At 36.8% G+C, this 22,084-nt stretch overlaps 1 protein-coding gene across 1 annotated transcript in view; it reads right to left on the bottom strand.

Moving 5' to 3' along the window:
* Positions 1-20,296, bottom strand: part of Itga2 (integrin subunit alpha 2) — a 71,305-nt gene extending 51,009 nt beyond the window's left edge. The window contains exons 1-6 of the mRNA XM_090331955.1: positions 20,232-20,296; positions 7,955-8,064; positions 5,941-6,032; positions 2,623-2,737; positions 2,330-2,457; positions 275-423 (exon numbers count right to left, since the gene is read on the bottom strand). Coding sequence (XP_090188081.1) covers positions 275-423; positions 2,330-2,457; positions 2,623-2,737; positions 5,941-6,032; positions 7,955-8,021 — 551 coding nt within the window. The 5' untranslated portion in view covers positions 8,022-8,064; positions 20,232-20,296. The remainder of the gene's footprint in view (positions 1-274; positions 424-2,329; positions 2,458-2,622; positions 2,738-5,940; positions 6,033-7,954; positions 8,065-20,231) is intronic.
* Positions 20,297-22,084: the final 1,788 nt, after the last annotated feature.

The following is a 22,084-nucleotide window of genomic DNA, read 5'->3' on the forward strand; positions in this document are numbered from 1 at the left end:
TTTTATTTAACCTAAAATTTTCTCTTTTCACTCAACTCATGTGAAGTCATCTTAGCAGCATGTCATATCTTATTTTTAAATTCTCAGAATCAAAGATTTCTACTTAATCTATTATGTGCCTTCTTAAATATACAAATTGTAGAATACTTAGAGATCCCTCTTCTCTATTAGCTCAGATTTAAGAATCGATTCCAGGTAAATTATGCTTCCTTTGTCTTTTCTTTCTTTTAACTAGCCAGCACTTACATAGTTAATATTTTGACGCAATACTTACCTTGCAAACTGAATTGCTTTGAAAGTATTTGTGAGGTCTCCACCATTTTGGCGTGTGTGGGATGTGGCTGAAACCATTTCTTCTTTGGTTTTATAAGTGTTCAATTGAAACACAAATTTTGGAGAATTGGCATACTGAATTAATGCCACCTTCAAAAAAAGAGCTCATGTTTATTAATGGTCTATCATCAAGTTGTAAATAATGTCTATTTCATCAATGTAATAAAAATTGAAAGCACTGATGCATTTAAACAGGAGCTTTAGGAAACCATGTCCAGTTTTGTTTTTGGCTGTTACATCTCAGTGGACTATCATCTTCATTAGGAACCAGTAGTATAAACAGGAGTACCACTGGCAGGCAAGATAAGGTGTGACAGGTTATCAAGAGAAATAGTGGAGAGTTTTAAAGCACTTCCCTGGAATATTTAATATGGATAAATATCAAAACAAGACCAATAACCTACAGGTTAACATAGATATAAATACATTTTCTAGATATGTTTACAAACAATGACAAGCCATCATAGATGGAGGATAAAGATCCTATTAATTGAACATAAGTATGTAAAAATAACTCAGAATTTAATCCAAGAAAAGCCAATAAGTACCTAAGAATACTGTAGTCATTTGGATTTATTCACTGTATTAGATTTCCTCTATTATGTGCTTCAGTATCTCTGTAGTCATATTTTGTAGACATGAATGTGGTGGTCAAAATTTTAATTTTTTTTCCAGAAAATGTCATTTGAGCAAATTTCATACAGATCTGAGCAAGACTTCTGAATGAGAAGTTTGCAAAACTAATCTACATTTTTAGATCAAGAACTTCACATTTTTTTCTGTTAACACCATTTCTAGGCTTTGAGATCATTCTGTAAGGCTAGAAGATGGGCTCTTACAAGCAGGAAATAGCAATAGAAAACTTCTGAGGTCATATTTTAAAAAGATACAAGGCCTGGAATACTGAGTGCAATTCTGAGTGGAATCTTGTACTCAGTCTGGAAGGCAGCATTCTGGGCATTAGAATGGTGGCGAGACATTCTAGGCATTAGAATGGTGGCGGTATCTGTCATCTCTTGAGAAATAGGAAAGGATCAAGAAAAAAATAACTGTAGGTTTTAGCCTAATGTTAGAGGACAAAGGTAGTAAAATAGCCCCTGAATAGCCTCAGAACTTCTAATGGAAAATGGAAGGGATAAAGATATTAAAACTTAAAGAATAGTAACATTTAGATGGAAGGAAAAGAGACTACCTCTTCAAAAGTAAGATGAATTGTGGTAGGAAGAAGACTGAACAGAAAGACCATGAATTCTGTATTAGACTGTAAAATAAAATGCTATGATAGGGTGAATAGCAGCAGGAAATAGGCATATATATATATATATTTCTCTCATGGGGCTTTACAGTATACAAGCCTCAGTAAACTGAATTTTCAGGTAAAAGTTCATAGAAACTTCCCACATTTCATAATCTATTATGTCTTCTTGATATTTAAAAGCAACATCAATATTTTTAAAATATATTCATACAAATATGTATATATAATATATACATACATACATGCATGTATTTATTTTATTTTATTTCATTGTCAAGGTGATGTATAGAGGGGTTACAGCTGCATTTGTAAGGCAATGAGGACATGACTTCTTGAATATTTCTATTTTTGTATTTCTGCTATGTTGCTCATGCTGGCCTTGAATAACCAAGTGGAGAGATTCTTCTGCCCACTTGGTCAGTTGTTCAAGTGGAAAACTATTTAATTCAATTTAAAAATGTATTGGATGAATCTGTTAGTTAGGCCACTAAAAGAAGGTTAAAATGCTATTTCATTGATGGTTGTGCCAGAAATGAAACTTCAAGGTCAACAGCCTCTAACCAAGTCATAGGTAGAATAGTAACCAATAAAGTTATAGGTCTCTATTGACTTTCAGAACTACCAGTGCAAACTTTAAATAAGAAGATTTTAGAAACACAACAATTTAAACTTTATTGCAGACATTTTTTTCTCTGATAGGAAGCTATGGATTTGTTTATATACTGCCAGGGTCCATACCTGTGTCTTTGTGGGACCTATGTCCAGGCCTTGCACAAATTTTTCCAAAAAATTCTTTACTGCATCCCAGGGATAGATGCTGTTTGATTCATCACACACTACCACGACGTCTATGAGGGAAGGGCAGGCTACACAGGAGACAAAAAAGAAGCAGAAGGCCAGTGTGTGTCAAACTTCACAGCCACATACCAACAGGACTTAGCACAGAGTTGGGTGAAAGTTGATTAAACAGACAAACAAAAAACCCACCCTCTCCTTTATGGTAAGGCACCTTTGGCACATTCACAACTTACTCTGAACTGCAGGTGAAAAGCTGGCCAATAGCTTAAAATCGGGACTGACATTGGAGCAAACACCAGTGGTGTAATACTGATTTCCACACTGCTGGGCCCACAGAGGACCACATGTCTTCAAAGAAATGAGAACATTATAAGTGAACATGCACAGGAAATACAACTTCCACCTCTCCACTGGAGAACTAAGAAATCTACTACACTTTCCCTTGATTCTGGGAACTATGAAGGCTTAAAACTGATGAGTTATCATTGCCTTTAGGAAAGAACTTTCAGGGTAGGATGGCAAGAAATGATAGGGAAAAAGTAGCAGATGCTCTATGACTGCTGTTTTTCCAGTTAGAAGATAAAGTTTCCTCTTGTCCCTTCCATTTCTAATCATCAGATTAGATTGGCTGTAAAGCCAAGTGCCTCCAAAGGTAAGGCAGGAATCCTGGAAAGATGGCTCAGTCTATGAACAAATAACACATTTTTAAATACAACGGCAAGCCGCTGTGTCCCTGTTATCAGTCCAGTGGTATGAAACAGCTCACAGAGTGTTTTAGGAGAGTCAGAGAGGGCACATTTCATGTGAAAATCACTTTAAAAACATTTGAGCCAGGTGTCAATGGCTCATGTTTGTAATCCTAGCTACTCAGGAGGCTGAGATCTGAGGATTTCATTTCTAAGTCAGACCAGACAGAAAAGTCCCTGTGAGACTCTTACCTCCAAATAACCACTCAAAAGCTGGAAGTGAAGCAGTGGTTCAAAGTGGTGGAGCCTTGACTCAAAGTGATTGAGCACTAGCCTGGAGCAAAAAAGTGGTAGGTGTGAAAGCACCCAGGCCCTGAGTTAAAGCTAACTTTGTAAGCTTCAAAACCTGTTTTTTCTACTTTGTCATTTATTCAGCCCCCAAACTGGGTGACACTTGTCTCTTTGACTACAATATCCATATTCCAATTATTATGTTCACTAATACAATCCTTAATTCTTTCCTTTCAGCAGGACTTACATGAATGCCAAGAAGCTCTGATTCAAATATGATTAAAGCATATGGAAAATATTAGATTAAATAATATTAAACTCACTAACTGGAAAGGAAAAAGTGAGAGAAATTTTGTCAAGACACTAACAATTGTCTAAAAGAGTTTTTTTTAACATTACCTAAGTCATAGATCCTGTATTTCATAAAGCACTGATCTTATGTAAAGATCAATGTTTAAGGGGCTGGGAGTTTGGCCTAGTGGTAGAGTGCTTGCCTAGCATGCATGATGCCCTGGGTTTGCATACAGTGAAAAAAGCCAGAAGTTGTGCTGTGGCTCAAATGGAAGAGCCTTGAGAAAAGCCCAAGAACAGTGCTCAGGCCCTGAGTTCAAGCCCCAGGACTGGCAAAAATAAAAAAAAAAAAGATCAGTGGTTAAAACTGAAAAGTGTGGACTTGAAAGAAGCAATTGGAAAAACAAAGGGGAATTTATTTGACCCAGTTTAATGGTTAGTAGCTTAGTAGTGAGAAGCAGCTGTGGTCATATTTCATGTTGAATGGACACCACATAGTTTCTTATAAATGGTCTGGTTTGCCAAATTAGTTAGGGCAATGTCATTATTGGTATCTCTGGGTAGTTTACAAAAAAATAGATGCTAATTATTATTGGCGTTCTTAAAAATTTTTGTTACCTTGAAAAATAACTGAAGAAGTATGCAAGAATAGGGTATTATTTTTCATTTCACAAGCAATGGAAAACAGCATTAAGTTGAAATTAGAATATGCCAATTGTTGGTGCCAGAACATTCTTGCTTTAAGCCCAGTACTTAGGAAGGTTAAAAAAATGTGATGATTGTCAGTCTTTTCCACATAATATTTAACAGTATCTTATGATTTTGACCTTTCAAATGTGCAAAGAAAATTTTTTCTTCTCTCTTCCTCTCTTTACTGTATTGTACATTGCTTGTTAAATTAATTTCCCAAATTCTCTTTCAAGATTATTTTACTGTCTGTAGTTACATATTAATTTTTTGAAATACATTGTACAATCCCAAACTCTCAATATAGTTCCTCTTCTGACTCATTCAGTCTTAAAACAACAACAACAAAAACCATTCCATTGTAAAGATTTTGGAACATCAAAACCACGGGGGTATTCACTTGAATGTTGATTAAACACATATTACAAGAAATACTTATTTTTGTTTTACTGGTGACAAAGCTGCCTAAATAGAAATATATATTACTGCAAACAGAACAGCAATATTCAAAATAATTTATGTTTTTTAAATAATCCATTTACAAAGTATACTTCCAATTAGCATGTCAGAGATATAGACACAATAAACCAAGGTTATTGGGCTTACTAAAATAATTTTAACAGGACAGTACCAGACAATCCTTGTCTGATCTGATGGGAATTTCAAATACTATTGAAATTCTATCTTTTATTATCTAAGGATGTACATGGTTTTATATTTCTTTCTTTTTTTTTTTGCAAGTCGTGGGCTTAAGCTCAGGGCCTGAGCACTGTCCTTGGATTTTTCTCAAGGCTAGAACTCTACCACTTGAGGCTAAGCACCACTTCTGGCTTTTTCTTAGTATGTGGTACCAAGGAATCGAACCCGGGTCTTCGTGCATGCTAGGCAAGCACTCTACCACTAGGCCAAACTCCCGGCCATGGTTTTATATTTCTTATAAAGTCAACCATTTCCTATATTATTTCTTCTAGTATTTATAATCTCAGCTATTCTTCCTTCATTCAGAAAATATCCATTTTCATCTTGCTTGTGATATGAGCTCTGCAATTTGCCAGAAAGTTTATTTTGGATATATGATATATATATGGTATTATTCTATTTTACTAGTTTGTGATAACTTTTCTCTATCATTTTAAAAACTGAGCCTAAAACCTAGAGAAGAAGATGGCCTCATGCCATTAATAATGTCATATTAGTCTGGTATTATAACTAAAGATTAAAAACAAAAGTATTGTTTGACCTTTGAGACCTAGTTTCTGAATCAACAGTGCCTAACTTGAATGTTCCTTCAGGAAATAGAAACTAGGGGTGGAATTTGAATGCTACGAGCAACTACTACACCTCCCTTCTAAAACACAGATTCATAGTTCTTTTGCCCTTCAACCCAGCTTTCCATTTCCTTTTCAAAACTTACTGTAATAATGATTTCACAGAATGGTCAAGGCTTATTTTGCATTAGCTATCTAAAAAAAATTATTGATCCGAAAGCTAGCTAGTGTTTGAATCTCCAGATTCAATTTGATGGGAAAGCAAAAGAGGAGATGCTGACAACAAACTTTCTGGAGAGAAATGAGGATTTGAAAGATAAATACTCACAAGAAACCCTCCAGTTCCCATGCTCCTTGTGAGGGTTAAGCCGAGATTCATGTTGCTTTTAATCTCAGTGACATTTGGGATGCTTATTGAAGCTTTCAGAGGGAAAGAAATTTGAAGAAGTGATGAAATTAAGTACATACATGTTTTTCACGCATTATAGGACAATCATACATCCAGGAGGTAGAGTTACATGATGCAGTGTCAGAACTGAAATGTCTTCAGTGAATGAGCAACTTAGTTCAGAGTGTGAAGACATTAAGGAGAGGGCTCTGGGCGGGGCAGTTCCCCCATTCATTTCTATCCAAACAGTTTTCTAGCCACGCAGGACATAAGTAAAGATATAATCCATTTCTGTTTGTTATTTCTTCTCCTTCCAGTTATGTTGGGCTATTACCTAATACTTGTTTTTTCATTGTTAAGTTTTTGTATTTTGCTAAGATATAGTTAACCCAAAATGGAAAAAAAAAAGAAACATGAAAGTAGACTTGTGGTTCAGCTTGCCGAGCTTCCAAGAGAGCACAAGGCTCTGAGTTCAAGCCCCAGTACTGATATAAAAATAAGTAACTAGGTAAGTATGTAAAAATGTCCTTAAATGAATCAGATAGAGTCTGGATCAAAACCACATAAAATAAACACATTTCTGAAGCTTCCTCTCCTAAATTCAAGTATCAGTAGCTGTCCTTGAACTATTGAACATTGCAGTTCTTTTCAAAATCAGTGACTCATCTCACATACTTTCTTTTCTCTCCCATCCCTCCCACTTTCATTTAGTTGAACTCCTCCCCTCACTTTCCCTGGTCACATAAAATTTCTCAAGCCTTCAACTCCACTTAGGGTCCTGTCACTCTTACGAGGCAGAAATTATGATACAAATTCAGCACACAGATTTTTATGGGGCACGTCTTCCCTTGCTTACATTTTTTCAGTCACAATTTTATGTCTTCATTCCATTGATTTTTTTCCACTTCTGGTACTAGGGCTTGAACTCAGTGCCTAGTTGCTGTTCTTTACTTCTTTTTGCTCAGAGCTACTTCTCTATTCTTAAGCCACAGCTCTACTTCTGGCTTTTTGTGGTTAATTGGAGGTAACAGTCCCTTGGACTTTTCCTGCCTGTTATCCTCAGATCTCAGCCACATGAGTAGTTAGGATGACAGGAGTGAGCTACCAATATCCATCTTCTTTCCCTTGATTTTTACAACACCTTGTCATTTCCATATTATACCTCAATTCCTCAGGAGACCCCTTTGACTCTTTAGCCCTGTTTATTGTTTTCTAATGCTGATAAGATGATCACATTGAGTAAGTGTTTACTTGTATCAGGAAATATTGGGTGGAAATATCACCCATTTATCTTTCTAAGATTGCATCTTCGGGAATTTTCTGGCATTGTAATAGAAAACAGCTGAGAGGTTGATCACTATAATAGAAAATAATTTCAAGGGGCCGGGAGTTTGGCCTAGTGGTAGAGTGCTTGCCTAGCATGCACGAAGACCCGGGTTCGATTACTCGGTACCACATACATAGAAAAAAAAAGCCAGAAATGGTGCTGAGGCTCAAGTGGTAGAGCTCTAACCTTGAGAAAATCCAAGGACAATGTTCAAGCCCAGGACTGGCCAAAAAAAATAATAATTTCAAGTGTTTGTTATACTGTGATCACTTAGATATCATCCAAAGCATCCGATTCATTGGCATCTCCAAATTCAGCCCTACATCTGATATGTCTGTACCCAAAGAGAAAAAGGGAGATGCATATGGATATGGAGAAAATAAATCAGCAAAATGATACTAAAGGTTGTGGGAATCAGTCTATGATCTGTGGATATCATAAATCCCATGTACCTTGGTCAAATCAGTCTTCAAATGATTTTGGAAATTGGATACAATTGGTGTCCTAGGACTAAAGAGATAAATGTATTTCTGTCTATATTTCTTTAAGGGAGAATAAAAGATATTTTTTCTGTTATTTTTAGTCATGTGTATGATAAATGTCATGGTATTCAAGGAAAAATCTTACCTTGCAGATTCAGTTTTTCACAGGTGGTGATGGTCTGGCCAACAGGGCATTTGTACACATCTCCCATCCGGTTCTGAGGAAAGCCAGTCCATGGTGAACCAACCAGTAACCTGGAAACAGCATTTTCCCATTACTTGTATTATGGTAAGTAAGTATGATCTGTTAAAAAAAAGCTGAATGTGGCACTAGTGGCTCACACCTGTAACCTTAAATACTGAGGATTACAGTTCAAAGCCAGCTTTGGCAAGGAAGTCTGAAATTATCTCCAATTAAACACCAAAAAAACCTGGAAGTGGAGCTGTAGCCCAAGTGGTAGAATCTTAGCCTAGAGCATAAAAATCACAGGGACAGCATCCAGCTTCTGAGTTCAAGCCCCCAGGACCAACCCACAAAAATGATCATGAATAAAGACACAATTGACTATAGCTCTGTGAAAATCACACAATTTTATGTTATACAATTGACCTTCTTTCTTTCTCCTTAGTTCATGAGATCCCAATGAAAATAACCTGTAATAGAATTAATATTTATAGGTAACAATAAAATTAATGAGATGGCATTAATAATATAATTAAAATTAATAACTCAAGGTAAGTAAACTTAAAATAAAAATTATTAATCAAATAAAATTTAAATGAATACACTAATTTTACTAGAAATTTAATTATTAATTTTAATAAAAAATAAGCTGCAGATAAAAATATTAGTTTTTGGTGATGCTAGGGTTTGAATTCAGGACTTCATAACTGCTAGGCAGGTGTTCTACCATATGACCCACACCACTAATAATTGGTTTTCCAACTATTTTTGAGCTAGGGTCTCCTTCTTTTGCTTGTGTTGCTCTGAAATCTTCCTATTCACACATCCCAGTGTACACGTCCCATGAGAACACACCATCACACTCAGCTTGTTTTGGTTCAGATGGGGTCCTATGGCAGTATTTCTTGCCACAAGACCCAGGCATTGGCTTTGAACTATGATTCTCCTGATTGTAGTCTTCCATAAGTTGGAGATAGTCATGTGCTAAAATGTCCAGTTTCTGATTTAGACTTGGTCTTACCAATATTTTTTTTCAGGGCTGGTCTTGAACCTTGATCCTTCATAATCAATCTCTACTAGGAAGACAGAAATAAATGACCAGTATCCAGGTAGGTGAAATTAATTTTAATAGCATTTTTATTTAACTTGGTATCGCTTAACTAGCATGTTGTGAATATAAAAACTTGTAATGAACTGCTTGAATTTAGCACACATTTTAAATGATGAGCATTCCTTGATATGAATAATTAACATTTGAAGGACTCAGGAGCTACATGTGGCTAGAAGCTCCCACATGGGTTCGCATCATTCTAGCAGGAGTCAGGAGCACCTAACTTGAGGGCTCCATGGTGTTCACAAGATCATTTGATACATGACCTGACAGAGGGTTGTGCTTCAGAGAGGCTGCTGTCATTGTCTGACTGTATTGATCATTTTCCTGTGGCACACAAAGATGTAATAAATATTCAGATGTCTCAGGGCAGACAAAAGCTGCACACCTCTGAAATGAAATCATATTAAAACCCCAAAGCAGCAAATAACCTTTTCCTTTGAGTTCTTCTGTTCTAGTTAGTTCATCTGGGGCACAGATGCATTATTCAAGTGTCTTAGATACTTAGAGTATTGACAGGTTTGTATCTGGAATACAGGATGAGGCTGGTGCTCACATCCTTCCCTTGCTTCATTTTGTTTCCTGAAGATCTTCTCCATCTGGAGAGTATGCTGTTCCCTGCACAAGGGCTCACTGCATGATACTGACCACAGAGAACAGCTATGGAACTGTTTGATCATTAGAAACTACAGCAGGTGCATTACACTGCAATGTTCTGTGAATGGAAGCACAATTTGTTTGATAGGTCTCTTGGCTTGTCAAATTTGGAAAGGATGAGATTATGAAATGTAATTTCAATGATTTCATGAGCATCTCCCTTGAAAAGTTACCACTATCAATTAAATATGTACTTTAAACAAGTGCTGAGAAAATAGAGAAAGATTGTAGAAGACATTATAGAAAACAGCAGTTATGGGAACTGATACCCTAACACTGGGCATTCTGAGGATTCTGATTGATTAAAGTGAATGGCATAGCATTTTGTAGTGGATATGGGGCTTCCCAGAGTTAATTTAATCTAAAAGACACATCTGAGATTGTGTTATCTCCACTTTACCCAAGTGTACCTGAATTAGAAACCCAGGTTCTTAGCCCTCGAACTATTCTCCATCCTTTGAGCAGCAGAAAGGCCTAGCACAGGTCCTGGATTGCAAAAATACCTGATCAGATAAGTTGGGCGCTAGCATGGAGAAGAAACTTGGAAGTGGAGAGTCAGGTCAACATTACTGGGCATTACTGCATGGCTGTGTGGTACGGAGGGGCTTGGCCTGTGGGATCACTTGCTCAAGTGGATCCCAGGCTGTGCTACTTTCAATGTCAGATAAGGACAGGAAATGTCTGGGTCATACCAAATTAGGTAATTCAAGTGACTTCTATGATGTGCATTTCCACACACCCTCACCACAGCACAAGACAGACCCTTGAGAAACAAAAGGTCTGACCTAAAGTTGACCTATTGATCCCCAGAACCTCCAGCAGGCAGGCATCTGCTCAGCTACATGCCAGTCAAGAAGGAAGATGTGCAAGCAGTTGAAATTCTCTGAACTACAGAAAGAAATCTAAGTACTGTATGATATTAAAATATGAACCTGAGACAGGTTTAAAACAGCAGCAAAGCAGACTGCTGTGGTGACTGTTGAAGAACAAGGGTATCCTACCCTGTGTGACTCATTACATAAATAGGGTGAAACACATTAGAAAGTTGCCTCCCAGGCATGCCGGTGAGCACAGGAAAGTTTCCAGATCACGGCCCATCTTCTTTATTGGCAAAGTCTGGAGAGTGTCTTCTTCATTCCTACGCTGAGGCCTCCATGGAACCTTTTCCTTACAGCTCACCCTCATAACCACCACCCATGACATCACAGCCTATAGCCACTCCCAGGGAATTATGACAGTCTTAAATTAATCAGACAGGAAGTTAGGGAGGCTGGTATTCTTAATCTATAAACTTTTACGGATTCACTGTTGGCTGGAAGAGACATACCAGGACGGAATGTTATCAAGGAAGAGCATCACTGGGCAGGCAAGTCTTTCTGAACAATGGAACTTTGAAGCAGTGGATTTAATTTAATTTTTCAGCCAGACAAAGGAAAAGCTTCATTCAGAGTTGTGCCAATGAATGAAATAAAATAAAAAATTCATAACAGTTTGAAAAAAGAAATATTTTTCTTATAGAAAAATCTCAAAACTTAATCAAAGAAGCTGATTTTTTTAGTAACTAGTAATTTTGTAGACTTCATTGTACTTTATTAAATTTACATGTTGAAAGTATAGTACCCAATGTGTATACAGAGGTTTTAAAGAGATAATATCAAATGGGGTTATAATATGGGGTCCTAATTCCATTGAAACAGTGTCTTTATAAGAAGAGATCTTCTCCCAAATGTACACAGTAGATCAGTCATAGAGTATAGAGAAGGGAGCTATCTCCAAGCAAAGAAGAAAGATCTCACTAGCAATCAACTCTAATATAATCCAGATACAGGGATTCTTCAGAAGTATGAGAAAGTAAATTGTATATTGAAACCATCCAATCTGTGATTGGTGAACTATGCCATTTTATAGGTCTGAAGGCTGAGAAATAATAAAAATGTTTCTTGAGAAAAAAAAACATTATGCATGTTGTTTCTCAAAGCAAAACAAAATCCCAAGATATAAACTTCTTTTTTCCTACAGTTGAAACTGGGAACTCTTCCAAGACTACTTTAAATAACATTTACCGTTCAATTATCTTGTGGGAAAACAATGATTATGTAGACTCCCAAAATGTAGCCAATTTGCCCACCTACAGTGGAATCCAAAGTGCTTTGTTTAGCCAGTAAACAGTATTTATGGTAGTGAAGGTAGGATATAGTCTTAAAGCCACAATCAGAGGCTGTTATAAATATCTTCCTTTTGTCTGTGGGATTCCAAACTCTCCAAGTGTTCTTTCAATACCAAGGATTTTTTCCCTCAAAGTTACTGATGGAAGTATACCTAAAATATTATGGCAAAACATTTTGTTGAATTCAATGTAACAAGCCAGGCACCGTGGCTTATGCCTGTAATCCTAGCTACTTAGGAGGCTGAGATCTGAGGATCGCAGTTCAAAGCCAGCTTGGGCACTTAAAGACCTTGAGACTCTTATCTCCAATTAATCACTGGAAATGCAGAAGTGGTGCTGTGGCTCAAGGGGTAGAGTGGTAGCCTTGAGCCGAAGAGTTCAGGGACAGCGCCCAAGCCCAGTGTTACATGACTCCAAAGGGCACACTGTCCTGTAGACTGTGTGCACTGTGTGAGGTACACAACCTGTGAAGCTGAACATGTAGAAGAGACCTATTATGCACCACATTGGTATCTGGACACTGGAGATATATTAGCGAATAAATCAAAGACCTGCGGTCTCAGAGATTACATTTTCCTGGAAGAAAATAGCTAGTAAATATAGTGATATTTACTATAGTGATACTGATCAGTGCTTTGGAGGGAAAATAAAACAATACAGTAAAGAGAACAGGACAGAGGGTAGTGTAGTTTTTACTAAAATGGTCAATGAAAGCCTCACCAAGAGGTAATGTTCAGGCAAAATCTTGAAGGAAGTAAAGGAAAGAGCTATAGAACCTAGTAAAAGAAATCAGGCTGTTGGAACAAATGCAAAATATCTGTGACTGGAACAAGAGTACAGGACGGAGATAAGTATAGGCTGACTCAGGATCCAGATCATACAGAAATTTGTAGGCAATTAAAAGCTTTTTGCCTTTTTCCCCTGAGTCAAAAAAGAAGGTCTTTGAAGCATTTTCTGTCACATCTGACAAAAAACTGACATTTTAGGGTTTCTGAAGACTTTGCTGTTGAAATTGATTTTATTAGAGCAGAGATGAACTCCTTCGATGGTAATTGAGATAATCCAGACAAGAGATGATGGGAAGCTCTCACTGGTAGAAGTACAAGTGGTATGCTTGGTTCTATTTTAGACAGCTTGTGAAAGTAAGACCAGTGGGATTTGTTAAGGGATAGGGTTGAGAATTATATGAGGAAGTAATAATGAGAGAAGAAAAGAAGGCAGGAAAGAAGGAAGGAAGGAAGGAAGGAAGGAAGGAAGGAAGGAAGGAAGGAAGGAAGGAAGGAAGGAAGGAAGGAAGGAAAGGAAGGAGGTAAGGAAGGTGAAGAATGATCCCAAAACATGGAGCTGAAAAAATAAAAGAAACTGGTCACCATGATCAAAAACGGGAAGACTATAATCAGAGAAAGATCCTGAGGTAAGGGAAACTCCAGAGTTTAGTGTGCTACATTTTAAATTAGCTCCATTGGATATCCAAGGGGATATTTTACTTGTGATTAGAAGTATTGTATATGCTAGCTACATTGCTGTGAGAAACTCTGAAGCCTTTAATGAATGAAAATATTGTTCATTCTGTCATCCACACAACTGACATCACAAATTGTCTGACGAGCTCTAACTGATAATCTGCTTCCTTCTAGTAAATAGCAAAGAAATTTGTGATGGAAAGATTTCATAGGTGAAGATTATACATCTCTTAGGGAAGGGGAAAGACAGGTAGAGTTAATCTTCTAGGTATATGTTGGGAAGTAGCATTATTACAATTTTAATATTTAAATTCTTTGGCTTATGTCGATAGCCAGTTTTAGTACCACAGCCTTAGACTTCTTTGGCTGCCATGTTTTGCCTAACAGTTGAATGGCTAAAACTCTCACAGTCCATGAGGCTCACGATGCAAAGACCACCAACCTCATTACTGCTAAAACATTGAAAGCTTCTTTTTCTGTCTCACCAGAACCCCTAGAAATCAGTTTTTGTACCAGAAGCAAAAGAATAGACAAAAACTGTTATTTCAAGTTATCCAACATGCAGTTTTTCTGAAGTTAAAATCAAAAGCTGAATGTTCACCATAAAGCATGGTGATGATACATATTTCCATTCTTGGACCTCTCCCAATTGCTTTTTGTTTAATAAATAGTAGTTTGAATGTTCAGGTAAGTTACAGCTTTGGGTTCCTTCCCTAAGGGTAAATTCATTTAATCCGTGTGGGAATCCTATAGTCCAGTATAGGTTACCATGCCCATTTATATTTTAGATCTAGCTTCCACATATGAGAGAAAACATCTTCCATTTGTCTCTCTGAGCTTGTCTTACCTTACGTAGCATGATTTGTTCTAGGTAGGTATATGTTATTTTTTAAAAGAGCAAAATATTTCAGAAATTAAAACTGTGATCCATTATCTTTGGTGTCTTGGTAGCTGGATATTTTATCAGTAATTAATAAATAGAATACTAAGAACATTGAAAATTGCATTATAGTTTATAAAGTACTTTGATCCTTATAGATATTATGTGTGGTTATAACTATTTCTATTTCCATGTAAAGAAACTGACTCTGAATGTCTATGTGACAACAAAGCTTAGATCAGCATCCATGCTCTTTCTTACCAATCCCACATTATTTCCATGTTATTAAGTTCACTGAGAAATCTTTTAGTCTTCCAATAATCTCAGCCATAAAACAATTAACAAATAGCTTCCACCTGTGCCACCTAGCATCTCCCAGGTACTCTTCAGATAGACATGGATAGAAATGCTTCTGACAACTGGATGCTGGAAAGCAGAGTATGTAAAAGCCCTTCGTTTTATCAATGAGCTTCATTTTGAAATGGATATTTAAACATGATCACAGAAGAAAGCTTTTCAACCCATGACTGATCTGTGGCATAAGGAATTTCATGGATCATTATGGGAACAGTAAATCCCCCAGGAAAGATCATAAACATGCGTCTACCTGTGCTTATATATTTGTATGTGCATACTGAAACCTGTGTCCAGAATGGAGGAAGGAAGGAGGAATTGGATTTTCTTTCTGTAATTTGATGAGGTACTAGTAAGAGTCCCTCATATATGTGATACTTTAGGTCTCAAAAGGCTTTACCTTATCCTTGCTCTGTGCTCTGGAGAAGTTGTCACCCAGAGAGTAATGAGGACACTGGGAAATACTACTGTAAAGAGCCCCTGTTTATGAGAGGATGAAAAGGTGAATGGCAGCTATTGGCAGGCCCAGACAACATTCCATGGTAAAGCCAACAAAAGATCAGTGGGGTAATTAATTGTGAAATCTGACCCTTACCTTGCATTGTAAAGTTGATGCAAAAATAAAATTTAGGTCTTTCTTAGGATTATTAACTATATTCTGTCATGGCTTCCTTGAATGATTACATAAAATATGTTTATTTGGGTCATCTTATTTCTGTTTAGCATTAGTTTGCCTAATTTTATTATTAGTCCTTCCCAAGTCTTAGGTAAAGTACCTAAATTTTCTAAGTTTTGGTTCTTTCATTGGAAGAGGGTATAAAAAGTTTGTAGGGACAATGGAATACTATGCTGCTGTCAGAAGGAATAACATTGCCCCATTTGTAAGGAAATGGAAAAACTTAGAAAAAATCATATTAAGTGAAGTAAGCCAGACTCAAAGGAATATAGGCTCAATAGTCTCCCTCATTTGTCATAATCAGTAGGAACCTTGGGCTCTCCTAGCAGAGATTTACAATAGAACAAAATCTAGATATATAAGGCCATATAGTATGATGCTAAATGGAAGGACCTCCAGGATAAAGAAACAAAAGCCATATAATGAGTGATTGTTGTCCTTAATGTACTATGTTATCTCTCATCTCTTTTACTGTCCCTTGGTTATCTCATATTGTTACAATATTTCACCTTATTATTTGATATATTTTATATATGTTTAATTGGTTATTTGAAATAGGAGAGAGAAGGGAGAATCAAATTGTGAAGGGGGAGGAGGGAGGGAAATGGGAAACAGGACATGAGAAAGGGTATCAATATTTGTGAAGTAATGTACCTTCTATCTGATGAAAATAATGTAACCCTTCTATTAATTACAATAAAAATATATGAAAAAAAGCTTGTAGGGTTATTTGAGTATAATGTGTTTGATACAGAAAGTGCTTGGTTATTATCAAATAATCTATTGCAGTTTTCCTTTGGGTTTGCTAGGGAATAACATTTTTGTTTCAAATTCTTCTATAGGCATATTGTAGGAAGATAGTATCTTATTTACACTCAGAGCATTAGCAAACCTCTTCTAAACTAAAAAATATATAAAACTACAATACAATGTTATTGCATAGATAGATTTAGAAATATTTTTGTATGACATGCTTGTTCTATGTTTTCTTTTCTTAAGGAACTAGAACACATAGGAAATACCCTATCCTCAGTCTGTCCTCATAACAAAAGTGACTGCACTTTTGAAATGGTTTAGTCATAGAAGGAGCTCAGATTGTTCTCAGGGCCACCCCTTCAAAGAACACAAACAGAAACAGTGAGTATCACCACAAGCCCAGGAAATGATTTTAAACATATCTCAGATTGTTTGTGATACAGATTGCATCATCCGCATCAGAACATCCTGTGTATAGAATAAAAACTCGGGGGCAGGCTGGTCCTCCTCCGCCATCCCCAGGGAAGAGCAGAGCACAATTTTACTTACAGCCAGGGAGCTCCTCTGGTGTTTGCTTGTGAAGTCATCCTGCCTTTAAAACTATCCAGCCTGCTTGAGACTGTTAAGTGCACTTGAGAATTATCAAAGGCATGTCACCACTATTTGCTACGAGTATAATAAAATGTCCAACACATAAAACTAGTAAAGAGTCGGATTGCTTTGTTAAAAAAATCAAATAGATTCTGATTTAAAATACATGTATTAATTCTGAGAAACACAAGACACATGGAACCAGCTAAAACTATATTTTAAAAATAACATTGTGATTTAAGAACTCAGACGAGGACCTTAAGAGAGTTGTTGGGAAGGAATGGACTGAAAGATGAATTAGGGCCTAAAATAGGTATACAGAGAGGAAAAAGAGGCAGAAGAAGCAGGAACCAAAATCTCACTTCAGCTCGAGGAAGAGCAATGAAAGAGCAAAGGAAACAGTGTGTGTGTGTGTGTGTGTGTGTGTGTGTGTGTGTGTGTGTGTGTGTGTTTGCACATGTGCACATATGATGTTATACTCAGGGGAAAAGACTCACAGCTTATTAAAGGAATTCATAGTATTACCATATTCTGGGCCAAACGTTAACTTCATTAAGATCAGAAGAAAGCTAATGTTGAAACAATCCTTCCCACATCTGCTATTTCCATAATGTCTGTGCGATTGTCATAAATTAGGAGTGGGGAAGGGCCCAGAGCCAATTGTCAAAACAAATAGGCAATTCTGGATCCAGACTTCCAGATTCTTTTCCTTGAGTGTTACAAAGGCTGCCGGTCTTCACTGTGACCCACCTAGCACTGACATGGCAGAACTGTGGTCCAGAACTTGGCTATAGCCCCATCCTCAGAGCCAAGGCATACTGGCAAAGTGACAGAGCTTGTGAAGAAACTTTGTCTCTCTGGAGTTCCAGACCTTGGAAAGAGATAATGAGATCTTAATATTGAGTCAATACAGCTAGGGGCACGGAAGGCACACAGACTCTGTCAGACAAGAGATTGGCATCCAATTTTGTTATTCATGGTTGCTTGCTTGGCATACGAATCTTTCTCAGTCATCATTCCGTGGTCCTTAAAATCAAGGTCTGTGTTTTGTACTGTCTGCATTTCATAGAAAGTCTTGTCTACAGTGGGTTACAAGTTTTTGCTCTTGTCCTCCTTTGTTTGTTTGATTTGTAAGACAGGATCATAGAAAGGGTAGTAGGCTGTCCTGCCAGCTTTGTTCTCTTCCTTCCTGATTCTCACCTCCACAGACTTCAGCTTCTCAGGTCATACATGTCCACAGCATGGTGGGACCCACTCATGCCTGATGGAGTTTAGATACCAGCTGGAGAGAGGACAGGCCGTGACCTTCTGCATTTAATATACCTCATCAGAAAGCTCCATATTCATAGCACTAGTCAGGATACTAACAGAATGAAATTTTGTTTCCCAAGAGCCATTGTCATGTGTTTATCTTTCTTTCAGGAATGAGAAGACCGAGGCAGGATTTAGAAATGTCTGCTGTCCTCAGTCTTGATCTTATTCTATCAGCATGAGAAACTTGATAGTATCTGACTTGTCTTTCAACAATTACTTGAATGCTTTACAGAGAATGTTAGAGAAAAACAGGGGAGATAGCTCCCCCTTTTTTCCCAAGGACTCTACTTGAAAGGTTCCTCTCAACAACTTGTCCTTTCAGTCTTACTTACCTTCTAATCAGCAACTTGACCGGTATCTGCATTCTCTTCTAACATGCAATAAGCTTCTCATCTATGTTAACATCTATTAGTAATGGTGGCTTTTTCTTTTAAATTTACACTGTTTCTAAAAAAAGAATAACCTCAAATTCAACTTAAAGTTGTCCTTAGATAGCTGCGTTCCTGTATACCCATTAGAGTTCTTAAGAAAGTTTCTTGTAAGTCATTAAACACATGTACCACTGTCAATAACTTGGAAGTAGGACTTCTGAGCTCCAGGCACAGAGGAAGTAACACCGTAGGAGTAAAAATGATGTGGTAGAAATATGGGTAAGCAGGAGACAGGTTGAGAAGCTGTGGCTGCAGCATCCGCAAGACCAGATGCTGACATCCACCAGAGAAACAAGAGGAAGTGTGTAGACATCGCCCATATTTTGTTGATACATCAATGAGCTTAGTTTGTGAATGAAATACGCTAGAAAGGCCAAAGGAGGAGTCAAGACTTTTTTGGCCATTAACTGGTCTGCAGAATCAAATACTTGTTTTATTTCATTTTACTTTTACCTATCTATTAGTTACTAAAGATACCTGAGGCTGAAATCTGTGGGAAGTCAGGCCTCGTTCTATAGAATTGTGAGTTGCTGAGAGCTTCATTTTCTAGGTTCTTACTATTTTATAGTTATCAAAGAAAAAGTTGACAATTAATAGAGATACAACAACTAATTTGGGAGCTTCACAATGCCTAACAGACTATCTCCAACATACACTGCTTTCCAACTTCTCACTGTCATTAAATCTCATCTCCCCATTGCAACTTACCTCACCTCATTCTAATGGCTTCGGGGACACACAACCCTCTCCCATGAGGATTTCACTTTGCTCCATAATCACACAGACAAGCTTGCTCCAGTACAATCCCAACAACTTGGATTTTAGAATATAGTTTTGAATTCAGTTGTTTTGAGTATAGAACTTCAATTAATAAATGTATACGTGTATATCACAAAACTGTCTCGAAAATGTTCTATAAGGTAGTGATCAAGGCATCAAAAGCCAAGTGCTGGGGACAGAGTCTAAGCTTCTGCTACAACAGGAAGATAATCTTTCAGTGATGGGACCACCAGGAGACCACAAAGGAGGACCTGTAGTTCTTCCTAAATGAAGTTTACAAGAATATCTGATTCCCTCAAGTTCACTTGCAACAGTGTTGTGAGAAACTTAAACTAGCAGTAAGTATAAATAAGTAAATAAATATATACAAGTACATGCAAATATATAAATATGACTATAAAATCTACATAAATAATATATGCATTTCCAATTTCATTAAAGTAGTTGTTATAAAGCTATATATTGTCTATAAATGCAATCCGTACCTAGCTTTAAAAAGCTGAGGCCATGTGGGAGCAAAATAAAAAATGCTAAATGTTCTAGAGAAAGGCATGATTGCAACTTTCCCATTGATATCTCTAAGGACTATTTACCACATGGAGAGAGGAACACAATCAGAATGAAAGGAATGGTCAAAGCTTTGCAGAAGAAAATTTAGGGAGCAATTTTATTATCTAGAAATGATCCCTAAATATCATTATAAAAGCATACAAATATCAGCTCATATAATCAGAAGTGAAGACAATATTATCTATCTTCCTGTCTTTCTGTCTGTCTTCAGTCATCATTTATCTGTTAACCTAACAGTCAAACTGGAATTATTAATTCATTATGGGATATTCTGAGAAAATTTTCTTTTTAAAAATTGTTAAAATAGTCCATTAATTACCAATCTGTACTTATCAACTCTACTTATCTACTTATCAAAGGCAGATTATACAATGAAAATAGTTGAGGATTATCAATTAATAATATATTCATACATTCAAATAAAAATTAGTTAAATATTAAATAGAGGTAGATTGTACTTTGTTATGAGAATAAGAGAATATTCTTACCAGTTGCCTTTTGGATTTATAAACTGCTGCACTGCATAGCCAAACTGATCATTTGAAGGACCAGAAAATATTTGTGCATCTGGGAGACCAACATTGTATGCCAAACAGTAATTTAGAATACCTATTAAGAAAATTGAAAGAAAGTCTTTATGTACAGTTTCTCAAATAATTGCATAAAAAGACTCGAAAGACTTGATCATTATTGTCATTCATATTTACCAGGAAATCATAGCAATCACCTCTAAAATAAAAACTCTTTGGGTCTTGGAACCATGTTAAACATTTCATATTCATGTTACATTGTCTTCTCTATCCTTATAGAATTTTTCAGCAGATTGTTACTAATACCTTTGCTTTCAAAGATTTCTGAGGGGGCCGGGAGTTTGGCCTAGTGGTAGAGTGCTCCTAGCATGCACGAAGACCCGGGTTCAATTCCTCAGTACCATATACATAGAAAAAGCTGGAAATGATGCTATGGCTCAAGTGGTAGAGCTCTAGCCTTGTGAAAGTCCAAGGACAGTGCTCAGGTCCAGGACTGACAAAAAATATTTCTGAGGATCTAGTAAGTATCTCACAGCTGGAGAGTGATGAGTAAAGACAAAATTTAAATACATGCCTAGTATCTTCAAAATTCTAAATTCTTAAATCACTGTATTTCTTCAGGGGATTCCCTATGCAATTCCCATGCTATTCATCCTTTCTAACTCTGTCATGACCCCAAGCCACCAAAGTACAGGGTCTGACAGAAGACATCTACTTCTGAATGTCTTGCACATCCTGGCATGACCACTTGGTATGTCTTTTGGACAGGCAGTTAAGACCATGTCAAAGGAAGGGAAACTATCAGAGCTCCTTGAAAATTATCCTATTTTCTTTCAGAAGAGATCAATTTTAGAGGATGAAAGTGTTGGGACAAATGTCATATCCATCTATATATAGATATAGGTATAGACTTGTATTGATCCCAAGGAGAGCTGTCAAAAATAGCCTGCCTCTTTATTTTCCTTTCTAAATGATGACCTATTTGTTTTTAGAAATGAAACAAAGACACCTACTACCTGACGAATGTAACTGTAACCCCCTATACAGATAATAAAAATAAATAAATAACTTAAAGAAAGAAACAGAGAGCAAGAAGCGTGGGAAGATGGGAATGGAATTCACAATCAATATTTATCAGTGCAGACGCTAAAGACTGTGGACTATTAAAAATCGACACCAAAGTTCCATTAGTAAGTGTTACCACAAAGGAAAGCTCTGGTGTGGGGCATGGGAAGTAAACGGTTTTTCACGAGTATGCAGTTTCAGGCATTGGACAGCTAAAAGTAAAGCTCTTCCTCCAGGCCTCTGAACTTCCAGAAGATTCTATGGAACATTCCACGAGACACACCAAATCTCTGAGAAAGCTTTGGAGATGAAATTAGCATGTCTTTCCATTTGCCCAAATCACTCTACTGGGGTTTCTTGCAGACAGCTCAGATAAATACTTCTTAGAAACATATGCTGCTAGGAAGAAAAGTACAGTATTAATTTTTAAATTCTCTGTAAGAAAATCAAGTTTTATCCTTAATATCTATTTTTCCATAGATACTACTAGCCCTTTTTATTTTAAGGAAATGAAATACCAAGCAAATAGCAGAACAAATGAAGCAGAAAGTCATAACTGGCATTCAGAAACCATTATCCCCACCCAATTGTACAGCACTCACAAATATTATTTTCGTATTTGCAAACTGTCAAATATACCAGTCTGCTCTCCCTTTTAAATTACCAAATGACTGTAAACGTATACGTAGGTTTAAGTATTTTTGCTCATTAATCAGACTTAGAAAATCATATACGTAGGTTTAAGT

The sequence above is a fragment of the Megascapheus bottae genome, chromosome 4, assembly GCF_031878675.1.
Source record: "Megascapheus bottae isolate mThoBot1 chromosome 4, mThoBot2.hap1, whole genome shotgun sequence".
In the NCBI taxonomy this organism is placed as follows: Eukaryota; Metazoa; Chordata; class Mammalia; order Rodentia; family Geomyidae; genus Megascapheus; species Megascapheus bottae.